Consider the following 27,225-nt stretch of genomic DNA (forward strand, 5'->3'; position numbering starts at 1 on the left):
AGTAGCACTCACCGCCTAGTAGTGATAACCAAACGACTGACTCCAACAGAATCTTAGAGGTCTTACGGATGTGAGTCAGGTTTATTTCATGAGTAAGCCCCTAAAACAGCAGAGTTCAACCAAGAGTAAGAGAAATCTAGGACAAAGAGTAGAGGAGGGAGATGAGAATTAGTTGTGGCCTTAAGACAGACTAAAAAAGGGGTTACAGCTCATCTCACCAACTTTCCTTTTGTAGGTTTCCCCACAAAAGAAGACCAAAAGACCAAACAGAATCCTCAAGGAACTGTTACAAGAACTTATTAAGCAATGGAAATGGATTTTAGGACTAACGTACTAATTCCCCTAGTTGCTCAGATTGTTGGTGACTGGCAGGGTTCAGCTGAGTCCCTTGGCCAAAGTCATGTCCTCTCCCTGAGAGACTCCTACATTCAAGGTTTACCAAATGTTACCTCTTCAAAAAGTCCATCCCTGGCCATCTTAGCTAACATCCCTCCTTGTTTTTCTCCCTCCACCTGCCATGCTCTACTGCCAATGCCTTTTCTTCCCCTAGCACTTCATCAGTTACTGAAATTGTTTTACTTACTGTTTTAGATGGTTGTTTTCTATTTTTGTCCAAGAAGAGTGGCATGCTTGAAAAGAGAAGGAAAAAAGCCCTATGTTCCAATGCAGCCCCCAGTGGCTGATATTTTATAGTCCTTCAATAAGTATCTGCTGAATAAATGAGAGTGGAGGTCACAGTGAGGACAGCCTGGGGTGTTCCGCTTGCTGAAATAGTTGTTCTGTTCAGTAGAGTCTGAGGAAAAGCTGTACTTATTTTGTTTCTTTGTTTTATGAAGGACCCCCTGCACCATGTCTGCATCTCATATATCAACTTTATGTTGAAAAAAAATGTGTTGATGTAGTCCCTTGCTGTCATGCTGCTGTCAGGCTTCTGTCTCCACCATAACCATGAATGTTACTTGTCTCTGGCAGATGAACATGATTTTCAGCCATGAGAAAATAATAAAAGGTTCTTAGTTCTAGGGTACTCTAGGATTTTTCATAATGTTTTCAATGAAATAAATTAACTTCTGTTTTTTCATTTTACGGAATGGCTCTGAATGTCATTAAAAGCACACATGTTTGTGACTAGATGGATTTCAGTACTTAACATCTTGTGTTAATCTTATTTTTTAAATCCCACTGCCAACCACTTCTGCCTGGTTGGACCACCCATATCTGGGTTTCTGTGATGCATTCTTTTACGAATAGGTTCTTTTTTCCAGTGGATTTCCCTACCTTATCTACAAATACCTGTTTTCTACTTGCAAGGGGAAAGATACCACACTGACTTCCACGTTTATGCTCCCCAATCAATTTGAATTTTTTGTCAAATTTTTCTTTTCCTAATATGGGAAAGCTCCTTATACATGAGTAGAAAGAATATTCTCTCTAGTTCTAGAATCTGATTTAAGAGTGGAAGAGGTGCATTCCAGGTTAGAAGTACAGGGAATATGGAAGTGTCCTCTTGGAGAACTCAGAATTAATACCACTTCTCTTCCCATTACCTGCATTTCCTTTTCCAATGTCATTGACTCTATCAAGTAAGAAGTATTTACTGAGGCCAGCTATCTGTCTAGCGCTATAAAAGGTATTGATGGATAAAGCAGGGGTTGGCCAAACATGACTAATGGACCTAATCCAGCTTGCTGCCTGTTTTTTGTTTGTTTGTTTTTTTAAAGATTTTATTTATTTATTTGACAGAGACACAGCAAGAAAGGGAACACAAGCAGGGGGAGTAGGAGAGGGAGAAACAGGCTTCCCGCCGAGCAGGGAGCCCGATGCAGGGCTCGATCCCAGGACCCTGGGATCATGACCTGAGCCGAAGGCAGACGCTTAACGACTGAGCCACCCAGGCCCCCCCCTTTTTTTTTAAATAAAGTTTTATTGGAACACAGCTACATACATTTGTTTACATATTATTTATGGCTGCTTGTGTGCTATAAGAGCAGAGTTGAGTGATTGTGACAGAGACCATATGGCCTGAAAAGCCTAGATTTTTTACTATCTGGTTCTCTACAAAAAAGTTTGCCAACCCATCGAGTTTATGAATTAATTGGGTTTATTGTGAAAACATGGAGTTATTGGTAAATCAATAAATACCAAATTGTATGTTACTGAAGAGAATAGATATCACAGATTAGTTATTGGTTGGGAAATAAATCTCATTTACAAAGGAGCTGATGATTTTAAAATGTTGAAATGTGAGAGATTCCTTGTACTGCCTTTCCTTGATCATTCTGTGCTTTTCTTTGTCAAGTCTCAGATATGCTATGAAATTAAAAGAAATTTAAAACTTTATTAGCAAAGCTCTATGTCCTCCATAATTCCCTCAAATAGATGTGCTGAAGAAATAGCACAGGATTCTTAAGATCGCAACATGCCTGGTGTATCATAGATCCTCAGCTATGTTTAAATAAATGACAGAACGTGCAAACTATAAAGGAAGAGAAATTCTTTTCAAACAGTAGCTAACGTTATTGAGTATTCAAAATGTGCCACCTTCAGATGGTGTTTCTCGACAGGGAAGAGACTGGCTCTTTTAAGATTAAATGGTAGCCAGAATGTCAACTCCTCCATTTAGTGTCTGACACATCGCACACTGTAAGAGCTTAATAAGTTTTTACTGTCACTATTTAGAGGAGATTGTATATTTTCTTTCAGACATAGTACTAATTATACTGAGGTGCATGAAAATAAGTAAAGCATGTAAATTAATCCTTGATTGCATCACTCTCAGATATTAAGAAAACATTTGTATTTAGGAAATACGTAACAGAGTGATTCACAGGAATGTAAAACTAGCTCATTCATCAGTGTAGGAACATCCTCTTTTAAAATTTTGTTGTGCTGATTATTAATAACTTATTGCTATCTTTTAAATAGCAGGAGAAATTAGCTATGTATATGGGGTTGTACCTACTCAGCTGCTTCCTTTTATAAAAGCTTTTTATTTTTAGTTTAACAAAAACCCTTAGCATACCACTCAGTGGCTTGTCACAAAGGAAGCACACCTGTGTAGCCAGCACTGAGGTCAAGCAGAATATTGCCAGCATCCCGGAGCACCTCCCGCGGCTCCTTTCCATCACTATTGCTCTCCCAGAGGGAACCTCTCTCCCGTCATAGGAACAAGCATTGTAAAGACTAATTGAGGAGATGCTAGCATGTTCTTTTAATAAGTCCACAGATTCTGTTAGGCCTTTGAGACCAATCTGTCATTTTAAGTAGAGCATAGTCTTCTGACTCTGAAATATTTTATGCTAAATATGTCAGAGTTCTTTTCACATATCAGTAATGTGCTTTGACATGTTTAATATGAAAGCCTTCAGGGGAAGGCAGTTATTTTCCTCTGAAAATAGAGAGTGAGGCGGGGTTTAACTGCATGAAGTTCATGATTCACAACAACAGCACCCACGGTCGGGTGAGGTCTCACTAGGGTGCCCGTTAGTGAGTCAGTCATGCAAAAGTAGCTAGACCTGGAGATGTAGAAGGTGAACTTGAATGACTCTCTGCTCTGCCGTCACCCGGTGCTTTGAGGTAATTTTATTTTTTGCATTTTTCACTAATATCCGTGAAGGAATTCATATCTCCCCTTCCTTCTCTGTTGCAAAGGCCATGCGAATTTATCCCGACAATTACTTCTATAATCCGATTAATGTATGAATGAATATCCAAGAAAATGCTCTGAAAGCTCTCAAGTTTTCTGTTTCATAGTTATTTCCCCATCCTAATTTTTCTGTTTTACTTTATGTTATATGTTTTTAAATTACTTAAAACAAACAAACAAACAAAAAGGAGGTTATTATAATCCTTGTTCCCAAATGTTTAGTTTGGCATCTGATGCAAGGCCTCAGTTCCAGGCTCTAGTGCCAGAAGCTGAAGCTGAAAACAAGAATGTGGTGGGCAGGCTTGAGATCTGAATTCGGGAGGAGTGTTTATATTTTCCCAAGGGCCTCATTAGCAAGAACCCAAGCCCTGAATGTTACTACCAGCACCTTTTAACTGACTGACTTCTCTGTTTTGTATAGTAGAGCGTCGTCTTATACATGCACATCCTTACTTTCTCATCCCTGTCAGCTGCCTTGTAAGCTCCAAAAGAAACTTTAACAGTAAATCCTCATCAAATTCGAAGTTGTGATTTTGTCACAGCTCATGGCGCATAATCACACAATAGAGTTTAACTTTTGAATATTTTCAAAATTAGAACCAACTGAAATGTCCATCAGTAGACGACTGGTTAAATGCATTATGTTACAGTGGAATGCTGTGCACCCATTAAAAGAATATTTATCTACATTTGTCAATATGGCTGCAAAATGTCCTGAATAATCTTGTATATTCAAATGTATTTTGCTGTATATCTCTCTCTATAGATGTTGTCTTAGAAAATATATTTAAACAAGTAAAAGACAAAGGTGATTTATTGTCTTCTCTCAGAGGTAGAAGGAGATTTTGCTTCCTGATTTATATTCCTTTGCTTAAATATATAATATATTGATTGTGTCATAGCTTTAAGAAGAGAAAACCAGTTTAAATAGACGGTTGTGTTGTTTTGTGTCTATTTTTTATACGTCCAGTATTTCAACCTTTTTTTTCCTTTGTAAAATATATTCAGAATCCTCTCCCGAGCTTTGGCTGCAGGGGCATACAGGTTTGACTTGGGTGTTCTAGACAGGAATAGGCTAAAGTTTTGCTTTCTCATTTGAGCCATGCCATACTTAGAAGGAAATGCTGACCAATGAAGTCAATGCCAAGGCCGACAGTGGTATCGAGGTCAGAGAGAGTTCTGTAGTTCAGTTTCCTACTCATTCGTCTGGGTCTGTTTTATGGCTTTAATAGGATTAGAGAAACATTTACATTGAGGCTTTAGGAGAATTTTCACACTACTCAACTCTCACAGAACAATATAAACCCACAGGATTAAGGATGGAATTGATCTAAAGTCAGTAGGGTAAAATGAGTGCATGCACCTGGTTCTCTCCTTGTTTTCTACTTGCTGAGGAAGCCACCCTGAGACAGTGAGGACAAAAACGTATGTGTAGGCAAGGGCATGTTTTTCAGGGAGACATGATGTGATGTAATTTAAAGAAGTTCTGCCTTTTTAAGACGAAAAGCAAGTCCAATTGCAAGTGGTTTGTTGAAAAAAAGACATGTAGAAGATAATCTGTCTCTCAAATATCTTATCTCTATTAGTATTTGTTTGATCTTCCATATATTCTTCATTCTTCAACCTTGCTTTTTCCTGCCTTTTGAGTCCCATAATGATTGGAGTTACTCTTTCTGATTGCAATTCAGAGACCCATATTGCCTCTTGTAACTTAGGTGAATATTGACTGACTTCCAACACATACCTGAACTGGAGATAAGATTAACACCCTCAGGAAATTGAGAATGCTAAGAAATAGTATCTAATTAGGACCTGTGGCAGTTGTATTTTTCAAAAATGATCATAGCAGTGCTCCCAGTCCAACATTCTCTTGCCGCACCCCATCAATAAGCAGAGTCTGTTTTCCCTCCCCTTGAACCTGGGGCTGAACTCTGCCTGCCTCAACAAATCCGATCTAATGGATGTGACACCAGGTGATTCTGAGGCTAGATCAAACAAGGCAATAAGGCTTCCACCTATCCGTTTTTCTCTCTTGACATAATTGCTTATGAATCTAGCCATCATGCTATGACAAAATTCAAACTACCTTCTTTGGGGGGACCACATGGAAGACCCACATGCACAGGAGCTGAAACTTCCAACCTCCAGCCAACATCAATCACCGGATGTGAGTGAGTGAGCGAGCCCTCAGCTGATTCTAGCTTCTGACCTTCCAGCCGAGATCCCAAATATCATGGGGCAAAGGCAAGCTGTTACAGTTGCAACATATTCCAATCCCTAACCCACAGTTCATGAGCGTAGTAAATCGTTGTCTTACACCACTGAGTTGTAGGGTAATTTGTTTTGCCGCCATAGTAACTGGTACAGGGCCACTTCTCCACTAGAGACAGATAAGGAAGTATCTGTAGACAAGGGCAAAATTCTTTTTGGGAGATAATTTTATATCTCCATGGTGTGGCTTGGATTCAAAGAGTAATTTTTAAAAGGCAGATGTAGCTAATATTGAAACACACTGAGAAGAGTAACCAGAGGACTGGTTATTAAAAACTACCTGAGCATGCAGAGCTTCTGCATTCAGAAACCACCAAAAGGAGTCTTCGTTAGATCCAATTAAGCCCTCCTTGTGATTCCAGGCTATTTCAGGACTTGGAATATTATCTAGACTGATGAAGCAATCCAGAATACTGCCTTTCAGAGCGATTTCAACATGTCAGTAACTAATTCTTCTGGTTTCAGAAGCACAAAATGCGCAGTGCCAGAAAGCAGTTGGGCCGGAGCTCTCCCTGTTAAATCTGACAAAGTCTAGAGCATGAATGATTCTCAAGAACAACGGTTTTCAGTGATAGGAATTAAGAAGCTGGACAGATTTTTTTCATGTCACAGATTTCAGAATGTGTATAATTTTCAAATAATTTTATAAAATACTGTTACTAGTTCCTTTACTCCCCGACTCGTCTTGATTATATCTACGTACCATAAAGATAAAGCCACTCTGCTATCCATTATTTACTGATGCAAACATCTATTTCCCAGGATACTGTATTTTATTGATGATGATGTACATTTAAAGAATACCATAACTAGTGTACTGAGTATTTTATAAAATAACTTGCAGTTTCTTTTACTCATTTTAAATCCCTTGCACATAGGAGCACCTGGGTGGCTTAGTCAGTGAAGCATCTGATTATTGATTTCAGCTCAAGTCATGATCTCAGGGTCATGAGATCAAGCCCTGCATCAGGCTCCATGCTAGGCAGGGAGTTTGCTTTAGATTCTCTCTCTCCCTCTCCCGCTGCCCCTCCCCCAGCCCGCCCTGCTCACGTGCGTGCACTCTCTCTCTACAATAAATAAATCCCTTGTACATATTATTTTTGTGAAGGCAAAAATGCCATTTGACTGTTGAAATTTTTGAAAATATAGTATTTTCCTATCTCATCTCAATTGCAGTGTGTACTTATGGATAACTTTTTTTTTTTTTTTTTAAGAAAATTAGCCACCCACCTTCGTTAATCTACTTGCTAGTTCCAGTGCATGAGTAACGATGCTTGGTAAGGATTGGTTACATAAAACATTTTGAGTAACTGCCAGATTTTCTTCTGAACCTTTCTCACCTACAAATATAGGTGAGAAATGGGAATTTTATTTTTTATTTTTTATTTTTTTAAAGATTTTATTTATTTGACAGAGAGAGACACAGAGAGAGCGGGAACACAAGCAGGGGGAGTGGGAGAGGGAGAAGCAGGCTTCCCGCGGAGCAGGGAGCCCGATGCGGGGCTCGATCCCAGGACCCTGGGATCATGACCTGAGCCGAAGGCAGACGCTTAATGACTGAGCCACCCAGGCGCCCCGAGAAATGGGAATTTTAAATGGAAATTTTTATCTATTGAGATGGCTGTTTCTGTAGGAATTCTAGTTTACAGTCATTTGCTTCTTTTGGATGCATAAAAAGCAAATACAAAAAGCAAATACAATAGTGTTGCTTAGTTGACAAGAAAAGTAAATGGCTGAAATAGAAAAAAAGTTATATAATAGCTTTCATACAAACCTCACAAATGTCTCTGGGCTATAGATCACCAATTTATGTAATTTCTACCCAAATTGCCACCAATTCTGCTTTGCAAATTTCCCACAGATTTTTAAAGAGAGAAAGATTGTTGGCCTTTTCTTGTTTTCATTTGTTTAATAGTACTGGATTGTCCCATTTTATAGAAAAACCTTTAACATTGTAGCATGGCATAGGCGTACTCTCTTCTTAGTGAGAGAAATATATAATTAGGGGGATGGGTGTTTGAATCAGATTTCCTGGATTAGAACCAAAATTTGCCATTTATTAGATGTGTAAACTTAGGCAAGTACTTAAAACTGTGGGCCACATTTTGTTCATCTGTAAAATGGAGATAAAAATAGTGCTTATTTTACATAAAATTGTTACGAGAATTAAATGATTTGGCACATGTAAAGTTCTTACAACATTATCTGGCATATAAAAATATTGTCAGTGTTAGCTATTAATGCTATTATTTTATTGTTGAGGTAAGTTTTCTTAGTTACATAGTTTAGATCAAACTGCCTTTGGTACAACTGCCTTTGGTTCTTGAAGTATTTTTTAGTTTAAATGCCTCTTTGTTACAGAAGTGATTCATGGCAACTTAAAATATATGTACTATTGGGGTGGCTGGGTGGTTCAGTTGTTTAAGGGTCCGACTCTTGATTTCAGCTCAGGTCATGATCTCAGGGTCATGAGATCGAGCCCCACATTGGGCTCCACGCTCAGCACAGAGTCTGCATGTCCCTCTCCCTCTGCTCCTCCCCCAATTCTGTCTCTCAAATAAGTAAATAAATTAAATCTTTAAAAAAATGTGTGTGTGTGTGTGTGTGTGTGTGTACTATTAAAAATCATGGTGAGGGGCGCCTGGGTGGCTCAGTTGTTAAACATCTGCCTTTGGCTCAGGTCATGATCCCGGGTCCTGGGATCGAGCCCTGCATCGGGCTTCCTGCTCTGCGGGAAGCCTGCTTCTCCCTCTCCCACTCCCCCTGTTTGTATTCCCTCTCTCACGGTGTCTCTGTCAAATAAATCTTTAAAAATAAATAAATAAATAAATAAAAAATAAAAATCATGGTGAATGGTAAATGAACATCAAATAATGAGTGTGAAACTGATGGAGATTTAATATAAATATGTACAGGTCAGAAGGTCCTGTCTGCTTATCAGAGTTAATCTGCAGAATCAGGTTGGCGTTTCCTGGAGAAAGAACTATCATATTTTACACATACGTAAAAATTCACAATTTTAAATTGATTTGGAATTTTATATTTCCAGACATCCTAAGTGAACCTGTTTGGTTAGGTAAAATTTACCATGCCCATTATATACTTTTTCAACATTTTTAGGTTTTTTTTTTTTTTTGCTCTTCTAGTTTGTAAATGCGAATACGCTAACAGAGGAAAAAAAAAGACACTTGCCAATGAAAGTTGAATACATATATGTTCAGGTGATCAGCATAACCTGATCATTATGATTATTTTATTTTTATTTTTTACCATTCATATACCCTTAAGCTATTACAGGAGATGGTATTCCATTAGCTGTTCTTCAGTCCCCACATTAAAATGGCCAACTTGCTGGAAATTTTAGTCTTACTCACTTAACATTTTGAGCTTATCCTCAGATTCTTGAGTTTATACCTGAAAAGTAAATTTTGGTTTTTGATTTGATGGTAGACATGCACAGTATAAAGTTGATATCTATATCAATGGGATCTATATTTGTCTCCTAGTAAGAAAAACTAGAAATAACAGCATCAGTAAGTCCAGAGGTAAGCTGTTTTAGAGCTAGGATGGAAGCTTAACAGTCATAAAATGATTCAGATCCTTCTGTCTTTGTACTTTTTCTATCTTTAGCACTGGCTTCATTTTTCAAGGCTACAGAATAGTAGCTGGAGCTCCAGGAAACACATTTGTGATGGAGGAGAAAGGAAAAGTGAAAAAATTAAAGGAAAAAGAATTTGGGACAGGTGTCTGTCCCATTTTTAAGGAACTCTCCTAGAGATCCTACCCAGTAACTTAGACTCCCATCTCTTGAGCTACCCCTAGCTGGAAGGGAGTCTTGGGAATGATGGCTTGAGGATGTTCATATCATTCCTAGAACTAAACTGGAATTTTATTGGTAAGAAAAATGGATATTGGAGAGAGAGCTCACACGCTTTGCCATATTCCCTGACTTCTGATACCTTCTGTTTGGTGGGTAGTGTTAATTATTTTTCAGCATCTTCTATTTGAGCAGGTGCTATTGCCATTTTTAGGCAATAATATCCAAGTTTAGCTTTCCTAGTTGAAAGCAAACTTCCTTTACTTGTTTACCAGAAGGAGGACGGTGAGGGTTTTCTTACATTCCTTGATCCAGCTGGGAGGCAGCAAGAGGTTTTAAGAGGACTGACTTTGTATTTTCCCACTTGGTTTCCTCAGTAGGATAAATCTGTTTTAAAATGTGCCAGACAGATGGTATTTTTTCCTTAAGGCTTCACTGATCAAGTATACACCATAAAATCCTGAATGAAGAGGAGGAGCAGTTCTATATATTTAAAATGAGAGAAAAAAGTCTGTTCACACTAACTTCCATTTGATTAAATGGTGCTTTGTTCCATTGGTTCAATTTTGAATACTGAGGATTTCCTAGTGGGAATCAGATACGCATCACAGCTGTGGAGCATCTCACACTTGTGTACTTGGCTAGTTGTATCAGTAGTAACGGAAATGTGAAGGTAAGCAAGTGAAGACTGTCTTAGTCTCAAAGGTACCACAAGGTGAGATCCATACCATACATTGCCTTTATGGATTACATTTCCCTTTTCTTTTGTTATGGACCTGGCAGGAAGTAGTCTGTTGTTTTTATATATGGCCATTGAGGTTTGTACATTAAGGCAATGATTTCTTTTTTTTTTTTTTTTTTAAGATTTTATTTATTTGACAGAGAGACACAACGAGAGAGGGAACACAAACAGGGGGAGTGGGAGAGGGAGATGCAGGCTTCCCGCCAAGCAGGGAGCTTAATGTGGGACTCGATCCTAGAACCCTGGGATCATGACCTGAGCCGAAGGCAGACGCTTAATGACTGAGCCACCCAGGCGCCCCTAAGGCAATGATTTCTTATATAATGCATTTAATGTGCCAGTTTTCCTTTAAACATTTCTGTTGCATTTTCAAGGAACTATTTGTATATTAATATAACAGGAACCTTCCTGAACCTACTGTTTAGGAAGAGAAGATAATTACATGTTTTAATGATGATAGGGCTTTTTTGCATGAGTGTGTGCAATGCAAGAAACTCTTAGGTATTTTATAGCACAACAGATATTAGGGCAAGGACCTGAGTCATAACTGAAGTCCTTATCTGAGAAGGCAGTGTAGTATTGTGGTTCAGAGAATAGGTTTGGTATCATACACACCTGGATTTGAATCCTGGCCCTGCCACTGGGCCCAGTTATCAGTCTCTAGCCTCACTGTCCTCATTCATAGAGTTCCAAAAGAATAAAAATGAGATAATACGTAGTTTGTTTCCCATTGATGCCCTGCACTTAACGTAATCTCCCCACCTTGAGCCTGGGCTGGACTGAGTGGAATTGGGTTATGAAAAGATTGTGGCTTCTGTCTTGCGTGCTCTCCCACTCTGATGTGCTTTTGATCCCTCTCATTCTCTCTTGGATTGCTTGCTTTGGGAAGTGAGCTGCCATATCATTAGGAGGGACTCACATGAGCTCTGTTACAAATGGATATTTTGAGGCCTGTCAACAGCCACTGAGAGAGGTCGGAAGCAGGTTCTTGCCCAGTTGAACTTTGAATTGATCACAGCCCACCTAAGAACTTGATTGCAACCCCTAAGTAGAGACCATGAGCCAGAGGCACTCAGTTAAGCAGCACCCAGTTCCCTCACCCACAAACCATGAGATGATAAATATTTGTTGTTTTTTGTTTTAAACCACTAGACTTGGGGTGATTTGTTACTCAATAATAGACAATACAACACACAAAGAGCTTCACCTGTGCGTGGCAGGTGAACAAGAATCTCAAAACAAGAAAAGGTCATACTTAATTCAACGTTACAGGATTATTGATCATGCATTGTAAATCATCTTCAGTATTTGTGTGCACAGAGCTCTGGAATAAGCCTTATGGACAGCCACTTGTCTGTTTTTGTAGATTGAAACATAGAAGGCAAATGTTATCAGTCATCTGAGATTTTAGGATAGCATGAGGAGACAGGACAAGAGGTCATGTAATTCTTTCTTCTACTTCAAAGTAAGATGAAATTTATATTGCTGAAGGTCAAAACAAAAGAGGAGATAGATAGTAATTGGCAGATATATGTCCTTATATTGACACAAAAGAATTGTTAAAATCTTTAAGAAGATGAATTGATAAAAATACAAGAGGGTGTTTGTTACTTGAACATTTTGTTACTGAACAGTATTTGTTTAGGATCTTTAGTATTTGTTTAGGATCTTTATGTTTACTTACTTTATAAAATGTCATCCTACAGATTGCAGTATTTGCAGTAACCAAGTTCTTGAGAAAATAATGTAAAAAAAAAAAGGCTGTTTCATTGTTTGGGAGCATGTAACAAATTCTATTAAAAACTTTATGTGCAATGTCATATTAAAATCATTTAGCCTGCCTTGCCAGAATCAATCCATCTTATATTTGAGAAACACTTTCCTTGCCATTGAACTCTAGAAAGTAGGATATGGAACTTATTAAAGGGTAAATATAACCGTATGGTTTAGAGCCTTAAGATAGAATTTCTGTACAACTACTATTACAGTTTTATCTACCCTTACCTTCTTTTCTAAAATTTCCCTAAATCTATGGCTTTCTTTTTTTACATTGTTTTGGAAATTTTCAGATTTTCTTTGGAAATTGTCAGACTTAGGAGTAAAGCAGTTGTTACCAGAATCCTTTTTTTTTCCCCCCAAATTCACTGAACTTCACATATGGAAGGTCATACAATAAAGTCTAGTGCCTGCCACCAGGCAAGTAAGAGTAAAATCTTTACTCACTACTACAGTGCATCCTTTTCTGGCCAAATGTTTGCTTTAAGGTCAAAGAAGGTTGTATTCTAAGGTGGTTTGCCTGCACATCAGAGTCTGGAATGTGTATTGGTTTATTCTGTCCAGATGATTTAGTGAAGAGCAAAAATGAATATTCCCATTTCCCAGTCATTCTATGGCAGTTTGAGATAAAAAGGCAGAACAGCCCAAATATGTAGAACTTACTTTAGATGATTCAAAAACAGAGAATTTACTTACCCTAAGATATCTTAAAACAAAACAAAACAAAGCAAAAAACAATCCTTTAGTTGTGGCCAATAGGGTTTAAGATTCTTTATACCCGTTTCTCATTTACTCTAAAAGAGCATCTGTAATTCATCTTGTACATGGTAGAAAGTTACACAACTTTTTTATATGTTGACATTTTTTAACTGTATAAATAGATTTGAAATATACTTTAAAGTTGAAAAGTATTCTCAAAGAGAAAAGGAGATGTGAACTCTGGATTGAAAGTCTTCATGGGACATGAATGATGGCCTATGAATGTTCTGCTAAAGAGGTTAGGCCTACATTTTCTGAAGTTCAAGGTTCAGGCAACTGGTACTGCCTTGGTTCAAACCACTGCCCTGACTATATTGAATCTCTTAGAGTCAGAGTTATTCTAAACATGTACTTTACGTAACATTATTATCCTAAAGTTGGTTCAGAGTCTCTTTCAACGTGATTTACAGTAATGCCATAGTTATATTCCCAGAGAGGAGATTTCATGTCTAAACTCAAGCTTTATATACAATATATACCTCTTGCAATCAAATTTGCTTATCTAAAAATAATAAAGAAAAGACTATTTTAAAAGAGAAACTCTTTATGGTTAGTGTACCAGTAATAAAACAGATACTATAGGACCTCCATTAATGCAACTAGTAATGTTACAGATAAGTCTAAATTTTCTTAGGTTAAAGTGATGAGAAGCAGAATTTGAGGATATAGGAAAAACGTAAAGATGGTAGTGTTTAGAGCAAAATGTTTAAATGTCACACAATAAAAGTAATCACCACTTAAGAATAACTTGGTCTTCCTCATGTCTGTCAGCCCTTATTATGATGACTTCATAAAACATACCAGACCATTACAGTTATGTTTGCATATTAAGTCTTAAAATCGATCCATAGGGACGCCTGGGTGGCTCAGTCAGTTAAGCGTCTGCCTTTGGCTCAGGTCATGATCCCAAGGTCCTGGGATCGAGCCCTGCATCGGGCTCCCTGCTCAGCGGGGAGCCTGCTTCTCCCTCTGCCTGCCTCTCCCCCTGCTTGTGCTCCCTGTCTCTCTTTCTGACAAATAAATAAAATCTTTAAAATCAATCAATCAATCCATAATCCACTTCCTTCATGTCTACATCAAGGCTAAGAGTGGTGATGTTATTGCACCCAGAATGGTTCTCAGCACCTTCTAGGGAGGAGTCTTACCCATCCACTGTCAAAAACTTAGGGAGGCCCTAGAATGTACTTGATACATAGGAGGGTTTCTTAAGCAAAGATAAACTAAAGTTAATACATTTAAATATATTCTAAAGAAGTATATTTTTTAATTGTAGGAGGACATTTAAGTTTGTGAAGTTGGTCTCTTAACCACTCAGAGCATCAGTTTTTCACAACTATAAAATGTAGGTGTTAGACTAAGTCTCAAAATACCTTTCCACTAAAATTCCATGAGTACTCATTAAGAGGAAACTCAATCAGTATAGTGTTCTTCCTATATTTGTAATTTGTTTTGAGTCTACAGGAGTTCTCAGGAAAAATTAATTTGTGGGGCATTTTCCAAAGTATGCTCTATGCACTTGCATACACACACACAATTCCAAAGTTTAAAAAGTTTGAGAAATGTTACTGTACCATAGCCATTTTAGCAGTTCACACTGCTTATGAGCATAAAAGCTCTGAGAAGTTCTAAAGAAAAGAAACTTTTTTTAAGCCTGCACTTCTCAAACTTACTTAATTAAAAAGCCTTAAAAAAAAAAAAATAGGACATGTGCTACATAGAAATGGTGTTTTATACATTGTGGGAAACACTACTCTGGTATGTAAGGACCTTAACAATTTGGAAAAATCATTGTTAGTCATTTCCTAGGGCTGCTATAACAATACCATAAACTGGGTGGCTTAAAACAACAGAGATTTATTTTCTCACTAGAACTTGAGGCTAGAAGTCTGAAATCAAGGTGTTGGAGGGGCTGTGCTGTCTCTGAAGGCTCCAGGGCATGATCTGTTCTGTGCCCCTCTCCTAGCTTCCGGTGTTGCTGGCAATCCCGTGCATTCTTTCCTTTATAGCCGTATCACCCCCATCTCTGCCTCCATCTTCACATGGTATTCTCCCCTGTGTCTATTTCCATGTTTCTCTGTCTCTTCTTATTAGGACACTAATGATTAGATTTAGAGGCCATCCTAATCTGGTATGACCTCATCTTACATCTTAATTATATCTGCAAAGACCCTTTTTCCAAATAAGGTGACATTCACAGGTGCGGGAGTTAGGAGTTAAATATATCTTTTCAGGGGGGACACAATTCAACCCATTACAATAATTACCCATCAAACCTCATATCCCACTGCTCCTTGACCAAGTCATATGTTAGTGTGCACCAGGTCTTAGTTTTCTGACCTTTCTCTTTTATCTACATTCACTCTGTAGATAAGGCCTTCTGTGCTTTAAATAAATGCCTTCTCCATACAGATGATTTCTAAATTTGTATCCCTTGCCCTGATCGCCCTGCTGAACTGCAGTCTTATATCCAGTATCTGCCATATCTGATAGGATTAGACAAAGTAACCCTGTCCAAAACAAAATTCTCATTTTTCTGTGGCTGCCTCACTCCAGCTGCAGTCCATCACCAATAAATGGCAATAAAGAATCACCTTCGGGGTGCCTGGGTGGCTCAGTTGGTTAAGCGACTGCCTTCGGCTCAGGTCATGATCCTGGAGTCCCAGGATCGAGTCCCGCATCAGGCTCCCTGCTCAGCAGGGAGTCTGCTTCTCCCTCTGACCCTCCCCCCTCTCATGTGCTCTCTCTCTCTCTCTCTCATTCTCTCTCTCAAATAAATAAAAATCTTTAAAAAAAAAAATCACCTTTGTTTCTCTTTTCCTTTCATCCACACTTCTAATCCATCAACAACTCAAGTTGAACCTATCTCAGATATGTTCCCAGCCTGACTGCTGCTAAGCTTCCATGGCCAGCAGTCTTGATTAATGTTCTACCTTTCCCAGACCAGAAGCCTCCTAACTGGGTTTTCCTCTTCCGCTCTTGCCCCACTACAGTCTGCTGTCCCCAGTAACAAAGTGCGCTCTTTATCAAGTATCGAGTATGGTCACACTCCTACTCAAAACTCTGCAGTGTCCTCCCATGACCTATAGCATCCTACATGCTCTGACCACTGTCTGCTTCTCTGATCCTCCCTCCTCCTCCCCCTAGCTCATTTTGCTCCAGTTTTATTATATGTGTTGCCAGTCTTCAGTCACACCAGATCTGAACCCACAGTTCGGATTCTGCTCTTGCCAGTTCATCTGCCATAAAATTTTCTTTCCCAATGCTTTTGTACAGTTCCTTTCTCCCTCATTCCTTTCAGCTCTCTTCATTACCATCTTGTCCATGTGCTCTTCCCTCTTCATCCTACCCCAAAATCTCTCCCCCACCCCCGTCAAAGGCTACTTTGTTATTTTTAGAGTACTAATCTCTACCTGAAAAGTCATAATTTGTTCCTCAAACTACAGTATAAATTGTATAAGAACAGAGAATTGTCTGATTCATCACTTTATTTCTAGTGCCTAAAATGGTGTCTGGCACATTGTAGGTGCTAGAGAAATATTGAATAAATGAGCAAATGAAAGAATGTATGAATACTCCTAAGCAGACTTTCTCCACTGCATTCAAGCCTCCTTCCTCAGTGTCTCTCAACAGTCTATCTGTGTTCTTCTAATGTGCTTTCCTACAATTTCTAACACATCTTCTCTTTGTCTAAGGAAATGCTCTTGATACTCTGAGCACCTGTTCAAGTTCTGCCTCTGTGAAGTTTTCAGGGCTACCTTCCTGCCATGATTCCCCCCATCTCTGATCTTCCATTAGACTCTGTCTTTACACAAGAGCACCTAAATGTTCTTCCTTTATTGCATGTGTGTCTCTCTAAAGAGATTATAAACTTCTTTTTTTTTAAGATTTTATTTATTCATTTGAGACAGAGAGATACAGAGAGCAAGCATGAGCAGGGGGAAAGGCAGAGGGAGAGTGAGAAGTAGACTCCCCGCTGAGCCAGGAGCCCGACGTGGGGCTCAATCCCAGGACCTGGAGATCATGACCCGAGCCGAAGGCGGATGCTTAACCATCTGAGCCACCCAGGCGCCCTGAGATTATAAACTTCTTAAGGAAAAGGACATTATAGTATACTTTTTTTGCTCAGGCCTCAGAGCCATAATTGACCCTTACAAATAAGGGTCAATCTTGACTTTTTTACTGATCAACTGATTGACTAATTGACTAATTGAATGCCTCAATCTCAAACATGTAAATGAAACAACAGCTTAAGGGTCTCTTGTGGGGGTGTATAATAAAGTCAGAAAAAGAGAAGCATTCATATCCACATAACACCATTAAAAGGTCAGCACTGTAATAAATAAGTGACTGAAGAGCTATTCCATTTATTAGAAGGTAAACAATCTTTCTTACCCAGTATGATGATATTAACTGGAAAATCTGTCTGAATAATTACAGTTTTAGATCATCGTACTTGACCTTTCTTCAATGCTCATGAAAGAGCTTATTAGTGAATGTGAAAACGGAATCCATAAAACTTATTATTACTAAACCGATAACATTTGCTTATGGGATCACTTTCCATCAGTGAATTTGATATCCATTCCACCTTTTTTAAAAAATTAGATCACTTTTTAAGCATAGTTTAAGATACAGTGGAGGGCAGTTTGGAAAAGTAACATTGATAAAAGTCAGCTTAGTACTTTCACATCTCTTATATATCTTATTGGTAGAAGCCCCAAAGATACTGAAATCACAATTAGTACTAAGTGTATTATATATACATATAATACACATAAAATACATATAATATATATACATATATACAAAAACAATGTATCATATTTTCTGGGATGTAAACAGTGTTCTTAACAGTTCTATTAAAATAAGCCATTTTTGTTTGTAATTGATTTTGAATTGTGCTCTTCAGACCAGTATAAGTTCACCATCCATCAAATTGTATTTTGAAATGAAAGCTAAGATCTAGAGATGTTTTTCTTCTTTTGCTATGGCATAAAATACTAATGGAAAGGTAAATCTAGTACAGGGAATTACTAGGAAGTCATGTGTTTTTTCCTCCTAACCTTATTAATATTAACTTTTAGCAAGTCGTATGCTTTGAAATGGCTTTCAGTAGTATACAAACTGAAGTGATGCAAAGAGGAAAGAAAGATTTATAAAGCCCAGGGGTCTGTTTCAGAGACCTCAGAATTTCCAGGTTGTTTTTTGTTTTTGTTTTTGTTTTTGTTTTTTCCCCAGCTGAAGCAACCGAAAATGGAGGGGGAAACAAAGCAGTTAGAGCTACACTGTTAGAAAGAGATTGTAAACCCCATACCCAGAAATGCTTGCCACCACTACTCTAGACATAATATTGTCAGCACAAAATCACAGAATACAAATATTTGACTTACTTTGAAATGAAAGCCACGAATACAGGACTAAGCTCCAGTCTTCAAGGGGCAAAAAGAGTTGAATATATTGCCAGAATTCTTCTTGCCTCAATAAAGGATAGGAAGTTAATGCCTAATAAAACAGAAACTGTTGAAATTCAGGAATTTGCCAAGAACATCAGCTTGATGCACTCGTTTCAGAGAGAGGATTCTGCCATCTTTATAAGAGAAAGGTCTCAAGTGTTCCTCTTCACAGACATGATTTTTGTATCATGTCCAGGAAGGACCCGCCAAATTGGAAGTTTAGCTCTGTGATAGTCCAACTTATCGTCCTTCCCATAAAGGATCAGTGTCACCGTATTGCTCCTTAAAGTGTTGAGTTCCTGTTGATTTAATGGATCCTTGACTTCAGACAGTTCTGGGGAGGCATGCTGAAAGATGTGAAGTGAACCTTGGAGCTGCCTAAACCCAAACCCAGTATGTCCATCATCTTCTAATCTACTAATTCCACAAGCAAAAAGAGAGAAGTGCTTGGTATGCTTAAATAAATCTATTAAACCTTTTTACCCTTATATATATCCCTGCTTTTAAAAAATTATAGAATATTCATTCTGAACGCATAAATCCAGATGATTATTGTCACTTAGCAACCATCACAGGTCACATGTTAATTATGTGAACTTGTGCGATAGGCCCTCAGAAGGAGAATAGTTTCCTCCTCTGTCTAATATTCATAAATTCTAAGTATTCAGTCAAATTTTGTTTTAATACAACTCCTGATTATCCTAGGGGGCTTCTAGAAGACTGTGAACTATTAAAACTAACATTTATGATATATATACAATGTACATGAGTTATGAAACAATTGTAAAACACCCATGAAGCCCCCTCCAAAATGACTCCAGGTGTCTCATCTGCCTGACACCATCCTCTACATACAACTCCAGATACAACCATCCTCATTTATGATTGCATAATTTCCTTGCCTCAAAAGAAATATTCTATTGCCTATTGATATAACTCAAAATAATACACTTTTGAATTTTGCTTGGCTTTTGTGCTGTATGAAAAAGGGTATCAGACTATCTCTAGTCTGACCACTTCCTTTTTAAATTCAATTTTATTACAAATGTTCACTAATCTATATTCTTCTGAAATATTTGATGGTATGGTTGGTAATATGTTTGTCAATATGTGATACATTAAGATTTATTATCAAGTTGTAGTAATTAAGCCAGCATTATATTTGTGTGAGGATAGGTGAATTGTCTAGTGGAACAGAATAGGGAACCCCAAGACAGATTCTTGCCTACATGGAAACCTGATTCGTGATAGAAATAACATTGCAGGTGACATATGCTTTGGCTTAAGTAATCTCTATAAGATGTACTAGCTTAGATATACAGAGGTCTATGTTGAAGGATGTTCATTACAGCATTGATTATAATGGCAAAAGGTTAGGAGCAATCCAAATGTCTATCAATAGAATAATTTTTAAATAAATAATAAAATATCTATTTTATATATATGCATATATAATTATAAATGCACAGGGGGAAAGTATGCAACCATTTGAAAGAAGAAAACAGGGGAAACTGATCCTCTCATACACTGCAGAGGGGACTGATACATTTGCATCCTCACTCTGGAAAGCAATTTGGTATTATCTATCACAATTTAAAATATGCAAATCTTATGATGTAGAAATTTCACCTATTGAAATCTGTCCAAGAGATACCCTTGAACATCTTTTGAAGGGAATGCACTCAGCTTGTTAATTTCCTTGGTGCTTCAAAAACAAGACAAAACTGGAGCAAACTTACATGTCTATCCATGGGGAGAGGGGCTACATAAATCATGGAATAGAATCAAGCAATTTCTTAAAAATGAGATAGGGAAGATTTCCAGTAGTGGCAGTTGGAACAAAGTGATTGTATGAACCCTCCCATAGTTAACAATTCTAAGATCTGGACCAAATATTTTTAAAAACCCATCTTTAGCGCTTGAAAGCATCCAAAAGTGGACAGAAACCACTGGGAATGGACTGGAACTGGATATTAGTACCTTCTTCTGTACTATTTGAATTTGGATGAAGTGTAAAATTTTTAAAACTACAAATATTCATATTTCAATTTGTTTTACATGTATTAAAACAAAACTTTTAAAATTTACCTTTATCTCCTACTTATCTTTTAGATTAGGTCAGGCATATTTTCACTTTTAGAATTAAACATGGATCTGTCATTTCCTGGTAGATCGCCTTGCTCTGCTTGGTTAAAGGCTTCTTGATTCATTCAACCTCAGCAAATATTTATCAAGTGTCTAGCATGTACCAGACGCTCTTCTAGATGCTGGGGTACTATAGTCAGCAGGACAGACAAGATCTCTGCTCGCTTCAGGTTTATGTTGTAATGAACTGTCTTGTTTAATAGACATGTGGAAGTGAAAGCATATATTCCCCTGAAGGTATCATCTGAGAGAAGGGAAAAAAAGAGGAAAAAGGATAAACAGAAATCCTATTTCTGTATGTATATTAAAATCCCAAGCTGTTAGAATTGAAAGGAGTCTTACTGGTGTTCAGTTTTTTACATGTGCATTTTGCTAAATGCATTTTTTATGAACTAATTTTTAGGATATTTCAACATTTTAAACTTTCAGTTTTTTCAGTCATTTTGAATATCAGTGGATTATAGAAGTGGAATTTAACAGAATTCTGGTTTGGATTTTTTTTTCTTTTATGTTGGGGAAAGTTTGTGGAAAGATTATGTCAACTTTTACATAAGTATGACAGGTTTATACTGTGAGATGGAATTTACTTGGCTTTTTTTTTTTAGTTCCTTCATTGTTCTGTAGCTATAGGCAATGTGTTGTCATTGGTTATTTTTATACCATGGGTAAGTTGATTTTTTATTGTTTTTTATTTCAATTCCAGTATAGTTAACATACAGTGCTATATTAGTTTCAGGTGTACAATATAGTGATTCACCAATTCTATACATTACTCTGTGCTCATCACAGTATGTTCATTACAGCATTGATTATAATAGCTCTTTAATCCCCATCACCTATTTCACCCATCCCCCAATCTACCCCCTCTGTTTACCATCAGTTTGTTCCCTATAGTTAAGAGTCTGTTTCTTGGTTTGTCTCTGTCTCTCTCTCATTTTTTTTCCTTTGCTCATTTGTTTTGTTTCTTAAATTCCACATATGTGTGAAATCATATAGTGTTTGTCTTTCTCTGACTTATTTCACTTAGCATTATACTCCCTAGTTCCATGCGTGTCATTGCAAATGGCAAGATTTCATTCTTCTTTATGGCTGAATAATATTCCATTCTTATATACATTATTCATATATATATATATATATATATATATATATATATATACACACACACACACACCACACATATATATATAAAATATACACACACCACATCTTCTTTAGCCATTCATCTATTAATGGACACTAGAGCTGCTTCCATTATTTGGCTATTGTAAATAATGCTGCAGTAAACATAGGGGTACATGTATCCCTTTGAATTAGTGTTTTTGTATTCTTTAGATAAATATCCAGTAGTGCCATTGTTCTATTTTTAACTTTTTGAGGAACCTCTATACTGTTTTCCAGAGTGGCTGCACCAGTTTGCATTCCCACCAACCAAGAATGCACAGGGATTCCTTTTTCTCCACATCCTTGCCAACACTTGTTCTTTCTTGTGTTGTTGATTTTAGCCATTCTGACAGGTGTGAGGTGATATCTCATTGTGGTTTTGATTTGCATTTCCCTGATAATGAGTGATGTTGAGCATCTTTTCATGTATCTGTTGGAACATGGGCAAATATTTTAGGGCAGAAGGGGAGTTAGAAACTTATCTTGATGTATTCAATAATCCAGAAAGTTCTTTATTATATGACTTTTATTATTAACCTTTTGTTCACTATATTAATTTGTTATTGATACATTAAAACAATCTCTTAACTCAGCAGGAAGACCAGGTCAAGTAAGTTTCACCAATGTCAAGATTTCTTAAAGTACACCTGTCCCAAGAACTTTCTCTAACTTCAACTTCAGGACATGATCTCTTCACTTTTCCTTTATTCTGCTAAACTCTATGCATGATGTAATTATGCTGTATTTTTGTACTGTGTATTTCTTTTGTTTTTCACATCTGTTATATTGATATGATCTTTGTGGCTATTTGGTCTGTATATTCATTAAGAACTAACATCTTTACATTTTTTGTTTTCTGAAATCACTATGATCAAATTTATGTTATTTTCCAATAACTGAATACCAGTATCAATATTAAAATTGTAATGAGTATCATCTCACTTTAGCTATTATAGGCCAGAATTAGTGACTACGTTGTCTCTGAATTTAAAGCACTATTTGATTTTCTAAATCATCATCTAAAAAGTTTCTCTAGTGGGCTTCAGTGGCATAATATATTCCTTATCTGTCAACTAAGTGTATTTTTTTTCTCTTTTTCTCTCTCTTTACAAAAAAAAACAAAAACAAAAACAAAAACCCAACAGCTTGATCAAGTCATCCGCCAAAGAAGCCTGTCCAGTTTGGAACTGTTCCTCTCTTGTGCTCAGAAACAGTTAAGTGCGCTAATAGCTACAGAACCAGTTGACATTGAATAAAGAGAACATGACAAGCTAACCCCACTGGCAATGGATAAATCATTAGACCTCTAAAATACATGCTGTGAATTATAAAGATGCTTTTGTTTTCCTTCCAAACCTTGGAGAATTGATTTCCACTTCAAGGGTAAACCAAACCAATATTTAGAAGAACTATCACGAGATCTAATTTATTTTCTTTTGTTTTCTCCTTTACGTTTACTGTCATTTTCTTAGGATCAGGAGTTGTTGTAGTAGCAGCAACGGAAAGTATGATGTGACCCAAAAGCCGCTGAAAATTGCCACATTACCAAAAACCTAATTAAACTTCATAGCCTCTTGTGGCCTATTGTATTTGGCAAAAATAGTAAATATCTTTACTTATTGCTTCACAGTGACTCTTGATAAGATTCTATAATGTAATCATACATTTATTTGATTTTGAGGATAGAAACAGCATGGACTTCAACATCACTTATTTGTCTATGTAACTTCGATATAAAACACTGCTATGACAAAGAGTCGTTCTGATATTACCAGACCCCTTTTCTGTAGTAGGATCTATGTATTTTCATTGGTAGCAATTAAAAATACTGAACATTATTATATTAATTCAGCTTTGATCTGATGTACTGCCTAAAGGGGTATGTGTGTGATATATGCTTATTTCCTGTTTCTATTCTTCAAAGTCACTATAAATCAATAAAATCATTTTTCTTACTAATCATATCGTGAACTTAATCTCTAGAAAGGTAATATAATTTAGCCATTTGTAGGAATTCAAGTTCAAATATAAAAGATATAAAATCCTTTCCCAGTACTTGAGAATGTACTTAAATCATGAGCAATGTACTTTAATGCAAAATCATGAGTTTTTTAACATCAAAACTAAAATGCTGTCATTAAAATGTATGCAAACATTTTGTCTTGTTTTCTGAAATGCTTCTATTTCCATGGGCTTTGTACTTTTCTGGAATTTCTCAATGAGTAATAAAAAGAACTCCAAAAACTTATTTGGTTATTAGTTTTCTTTTTTTAATCTTTTAAAAAAATTAATTAACTCTTTTTTAAAAGATCTTTCTTGCTCAAATTTCTATATCCATGGATGATGATGTTTTTAATATAGACCTCCCCCTAACCATTTAAAATAATATTTACCAACAATCTTTAATTGTTGATAACTAATTAGTTTTCTCTTGTAAATTTAAAAAAAGAAATTAAAGCAAACAGGCCACTCACTTGAAATGCAGCATAGTAAATAGAGGAGGAGGGCTTTTAATTCTGGAACAAGCCAATAACACAATGATATAGGCATATTTAAAATCATTTGACTGTCGTCGAATTTAAAATAAGATACTTATCATTTACAAGTCACTTAAATATGAGTTAGATGAAAATGAAGCATAGAAGGTCATTGAAACTAAGATCCAGAGAGACTAAGATCCAGAGATAGTAGAAATGTCAAGGAAATATAATAGTCTGCACCTCTCTTTCACCCCCTACCACCACGAATTGATTTTTTTCTTCTACTTGGGGTTCCAGCTTTGCTATTGACTTAGACTAATTGTTGTCTGAAGTAATTCAAAACAAATTGATACTGATCAGTCTACAAGTATTTGCAGAACACCCAGCAAGCACAACTGTAAACTCTTGGATTGCTATACGGTGCTTCTTTCCCACAGAGCTGTCCTTAAAGATAACTAAGAATGATCATCTGGGCAAAGAATTGACTATTTGAATACATTAATCCTTCCAAACTGAATTAGCTGATTATCTGTTTCAATGATGTTCAAGTTATAGATCTCATTGAGAACTATTCTTTTTTTCTCTGGTTATCAAAAGGACTTAGACCATCTCAGGCCATATTCGCTGAGAGAATTAAATGCTTAAATATTGTGCCGTGACTAAAGGTGAGAGTTTTTCCCTGAAATGTGAGCCCAGAGTCTCAAAGAAAAGTAGTCAAATGTTTTGTGTCTAAAACTTTCTTTGCCTATTGTATGATTTTCTTAACTCTTTTATGTAGCATTTTCTACTTTTATTTTTAAGTGAATAAGGCACCATTTGAAAGGCTGAGAGTAAGACAGCAGTTAGATTTTTGGAATGATAAAGCCATTTTCAAACTGTGACTCCATTTTTAATAGCATCCTTGAGGTTCATTAATAGAAAAGTTCTCCCTCCCCCCAAATGAGTATCTTCTTTGCACCAAGTATTTTCACATGTTATTCCAGTGACCCTATAAAGTTACAGTATCTAGTGAAGGAGATGATATATCCACATTTATTAGTGGAGAGGTGTTTACTTGCCCACGATGACCAGGTGGAGTTGGAATTCAACCCACAGCTTTCAACACAGAGTTTTACTCTTTCTAGTACACTGGAGATACCCGGTATTCTCTCTATGAGAAGATATCTGGAACTCTAGTTCATGTACTCTCCTCACAATATTTTAATCTTAAGAAGACTACCCCCCCTTAAAAACCTAGTTGGAGTTCTGGCTCTGCCACATTCTAACTGTGGAATGTTGGAAAAGTTGCCTAACCAATTTGGGTCTCAGTTTTCTTTATGTGAGGTAGAAAGAGTGATTTTTATAGGCTTTTTGTGAAAATTGAATTAGGCTTTTAAAATGCTCCATACAGTAGACCTTACTAGTGTGGCCACCAGTTCACAATAATTTCCCTTTCTCTGGGAACGGCCCACAAAATACAGGTGTGACTGCCCACAAACAGTTGGTTAAACGGTATTATCCAGCCCCTCTGACCTTGATTGATCCACAAGTGAAGACCGGACCCCACTGGGCCTCCTGTGAAGAATCATCTAGTGAGGCCCTTCAACTGCTTTATGTAGAGAGACAGACACAGGAACTTCTGAGGTCAGAAGTCCCCTGATCCCTGCTTTGCACTGAGTCCTGGATTCGATGAGATACCCAAATATTCTTCCAGTATGCCAACACCACTTACTTTTTTCCTCTAAGCCAGCCAGAGCCAGTTTCTATTCCGTGCAACCAAAAGAATATTAATCAAGGCAATCCAGCACAGAGCCCGCAGTGCATAATCCCTGGACACTCGGCACTTGTAAATTCTTCATTTCCTCCACCATACTAATCCACATCCAAAATGGGAACACTCTTTGATTTATTTTAAGGAATGTTAAAAATATAACTGAACCAAAGCCCCTATTGTCTAACAAAGCCAAGTAAATCACAGATACCTAAAACTATGAACAAACAGTGCCCTATTTAGAAGTCCTCTGTCACTCAGAATCTGGAGTAGAGGTTTAAACTCAGCCTTGCTAAATGCTGATTCATGTTCCAATTCAGAGGAGCCTTGCTCAGTGATTACTTTGAAATCAAAACCAGAACAATGTCCCTATGATTGGTGTTATTCTGCACTGAGTCAAGGATCTATAATTATAACTTCATTTTTAATCTGGCAGTTAAACTGAACAGAATCAGGAAACGTTATCTATGCTTTAAAGAACAATAAAAGCAAAAGAATTATCTATTCACTTACTTAAAAATATAGCTTTTGCATATTAAATCCTGAACAAGAAAAAAAAAAAAAAAGCCATATATAAAAACCTGGAAAATATTTCTAAAACTCCAAAGAGAAAAAGGAGAGTCAGATCAAAGCACTCGGCTCCAAGGCTTCTATTTACATACTGGCAAACAACTCTACTGTGGATCCAAAGACTCTACTAACAAGAAGCAGAAAGCCAACGTGTTCGGAGTCCATGGGCCACTTACTTGTAGCATCACCACCAGCATGATATTAAGTGGGCAGAAACTATATGAGAACTCCCAGCTGTGACTGCCAGAATTGTTTTAAGCCAGGCAAAACTAAAACTGTTCCCTTTATTTAATTGAAAAATAAACACATTTTCATACACCTAATCTGCCACAATGCAGGGGCTGCTTGGGCATCAATCATTGCTATATAAACAGAAGGAAAAACTCTGGTAAAATGTTCTTTGCTATCCTCTAGTTTTTGGTTTTCTTTTTCTCAGAAGCATCCGTTCTCCACAAGTTGATTCCCTTTAAATTTTACCTCCCCCAACCCTGCACATTTCATACTCGGCTTTCCCTGTGGAGTACTTATAGAAGTAAATAATATTTTGCACTGTCATTTTTATTTTATTTTTTAAATATTTGGTTTTATTTTTTAATTTTTTTATAATTGTCATTTTAATTAATAATTTGTGTTCTTATTTTTGTATACAATC

The 27,225-nt window shown here is 37.0% G+C and overlaps 1 protein-coding gene across 10 annotated transcripts in view; it reads left to right on the forward strand.

Moving 5' to 3' along the window:
- Positions 1–27,225, forward strand: part of CCDC91 (coiled-coil domain containing 91) — a 367,847-nt gene that overhangs the window by 310,055 nt on the left and 30,567 nt on the right. For 8 of the 10 annotated variants that reach the window (XM_032432742.1, XM_032432734.1, XM_032432744.1 and 5 more), the window contains one exon: positions 22,919–24,019. The exons of the other annotated variants lie outside the window; for them this stretch is intronic. In XM_032432742.1, the coding sequence (XP_032288633.1) occupies positions 22,919–23,029 (111 nt within the window). In that variant the 3' untranslated portion in view covers positions 23,030–24,019. Of the gene's footprint in view, positions 1–22,918; positions 24,020–27,225 lie in introns of those variants that run through there. 10 annotated transcript variants of the gene reach the window in all.

This window comes from Phoca vitulina, unplaced genomic scaffold, assembly GCF_004348235.1.
Source record: "Phoca vitulina isolate PV1807 unplaced genomic scaffold, GSC_HSeal_1.0 scaffold49, whole genome shotgun sequence".
Lineage (NCBI taxonomy): Eukaryota > Metazoa > Chordata > Mammalia > Carnivora > Phocidae > Phoca > Phoca vitulina.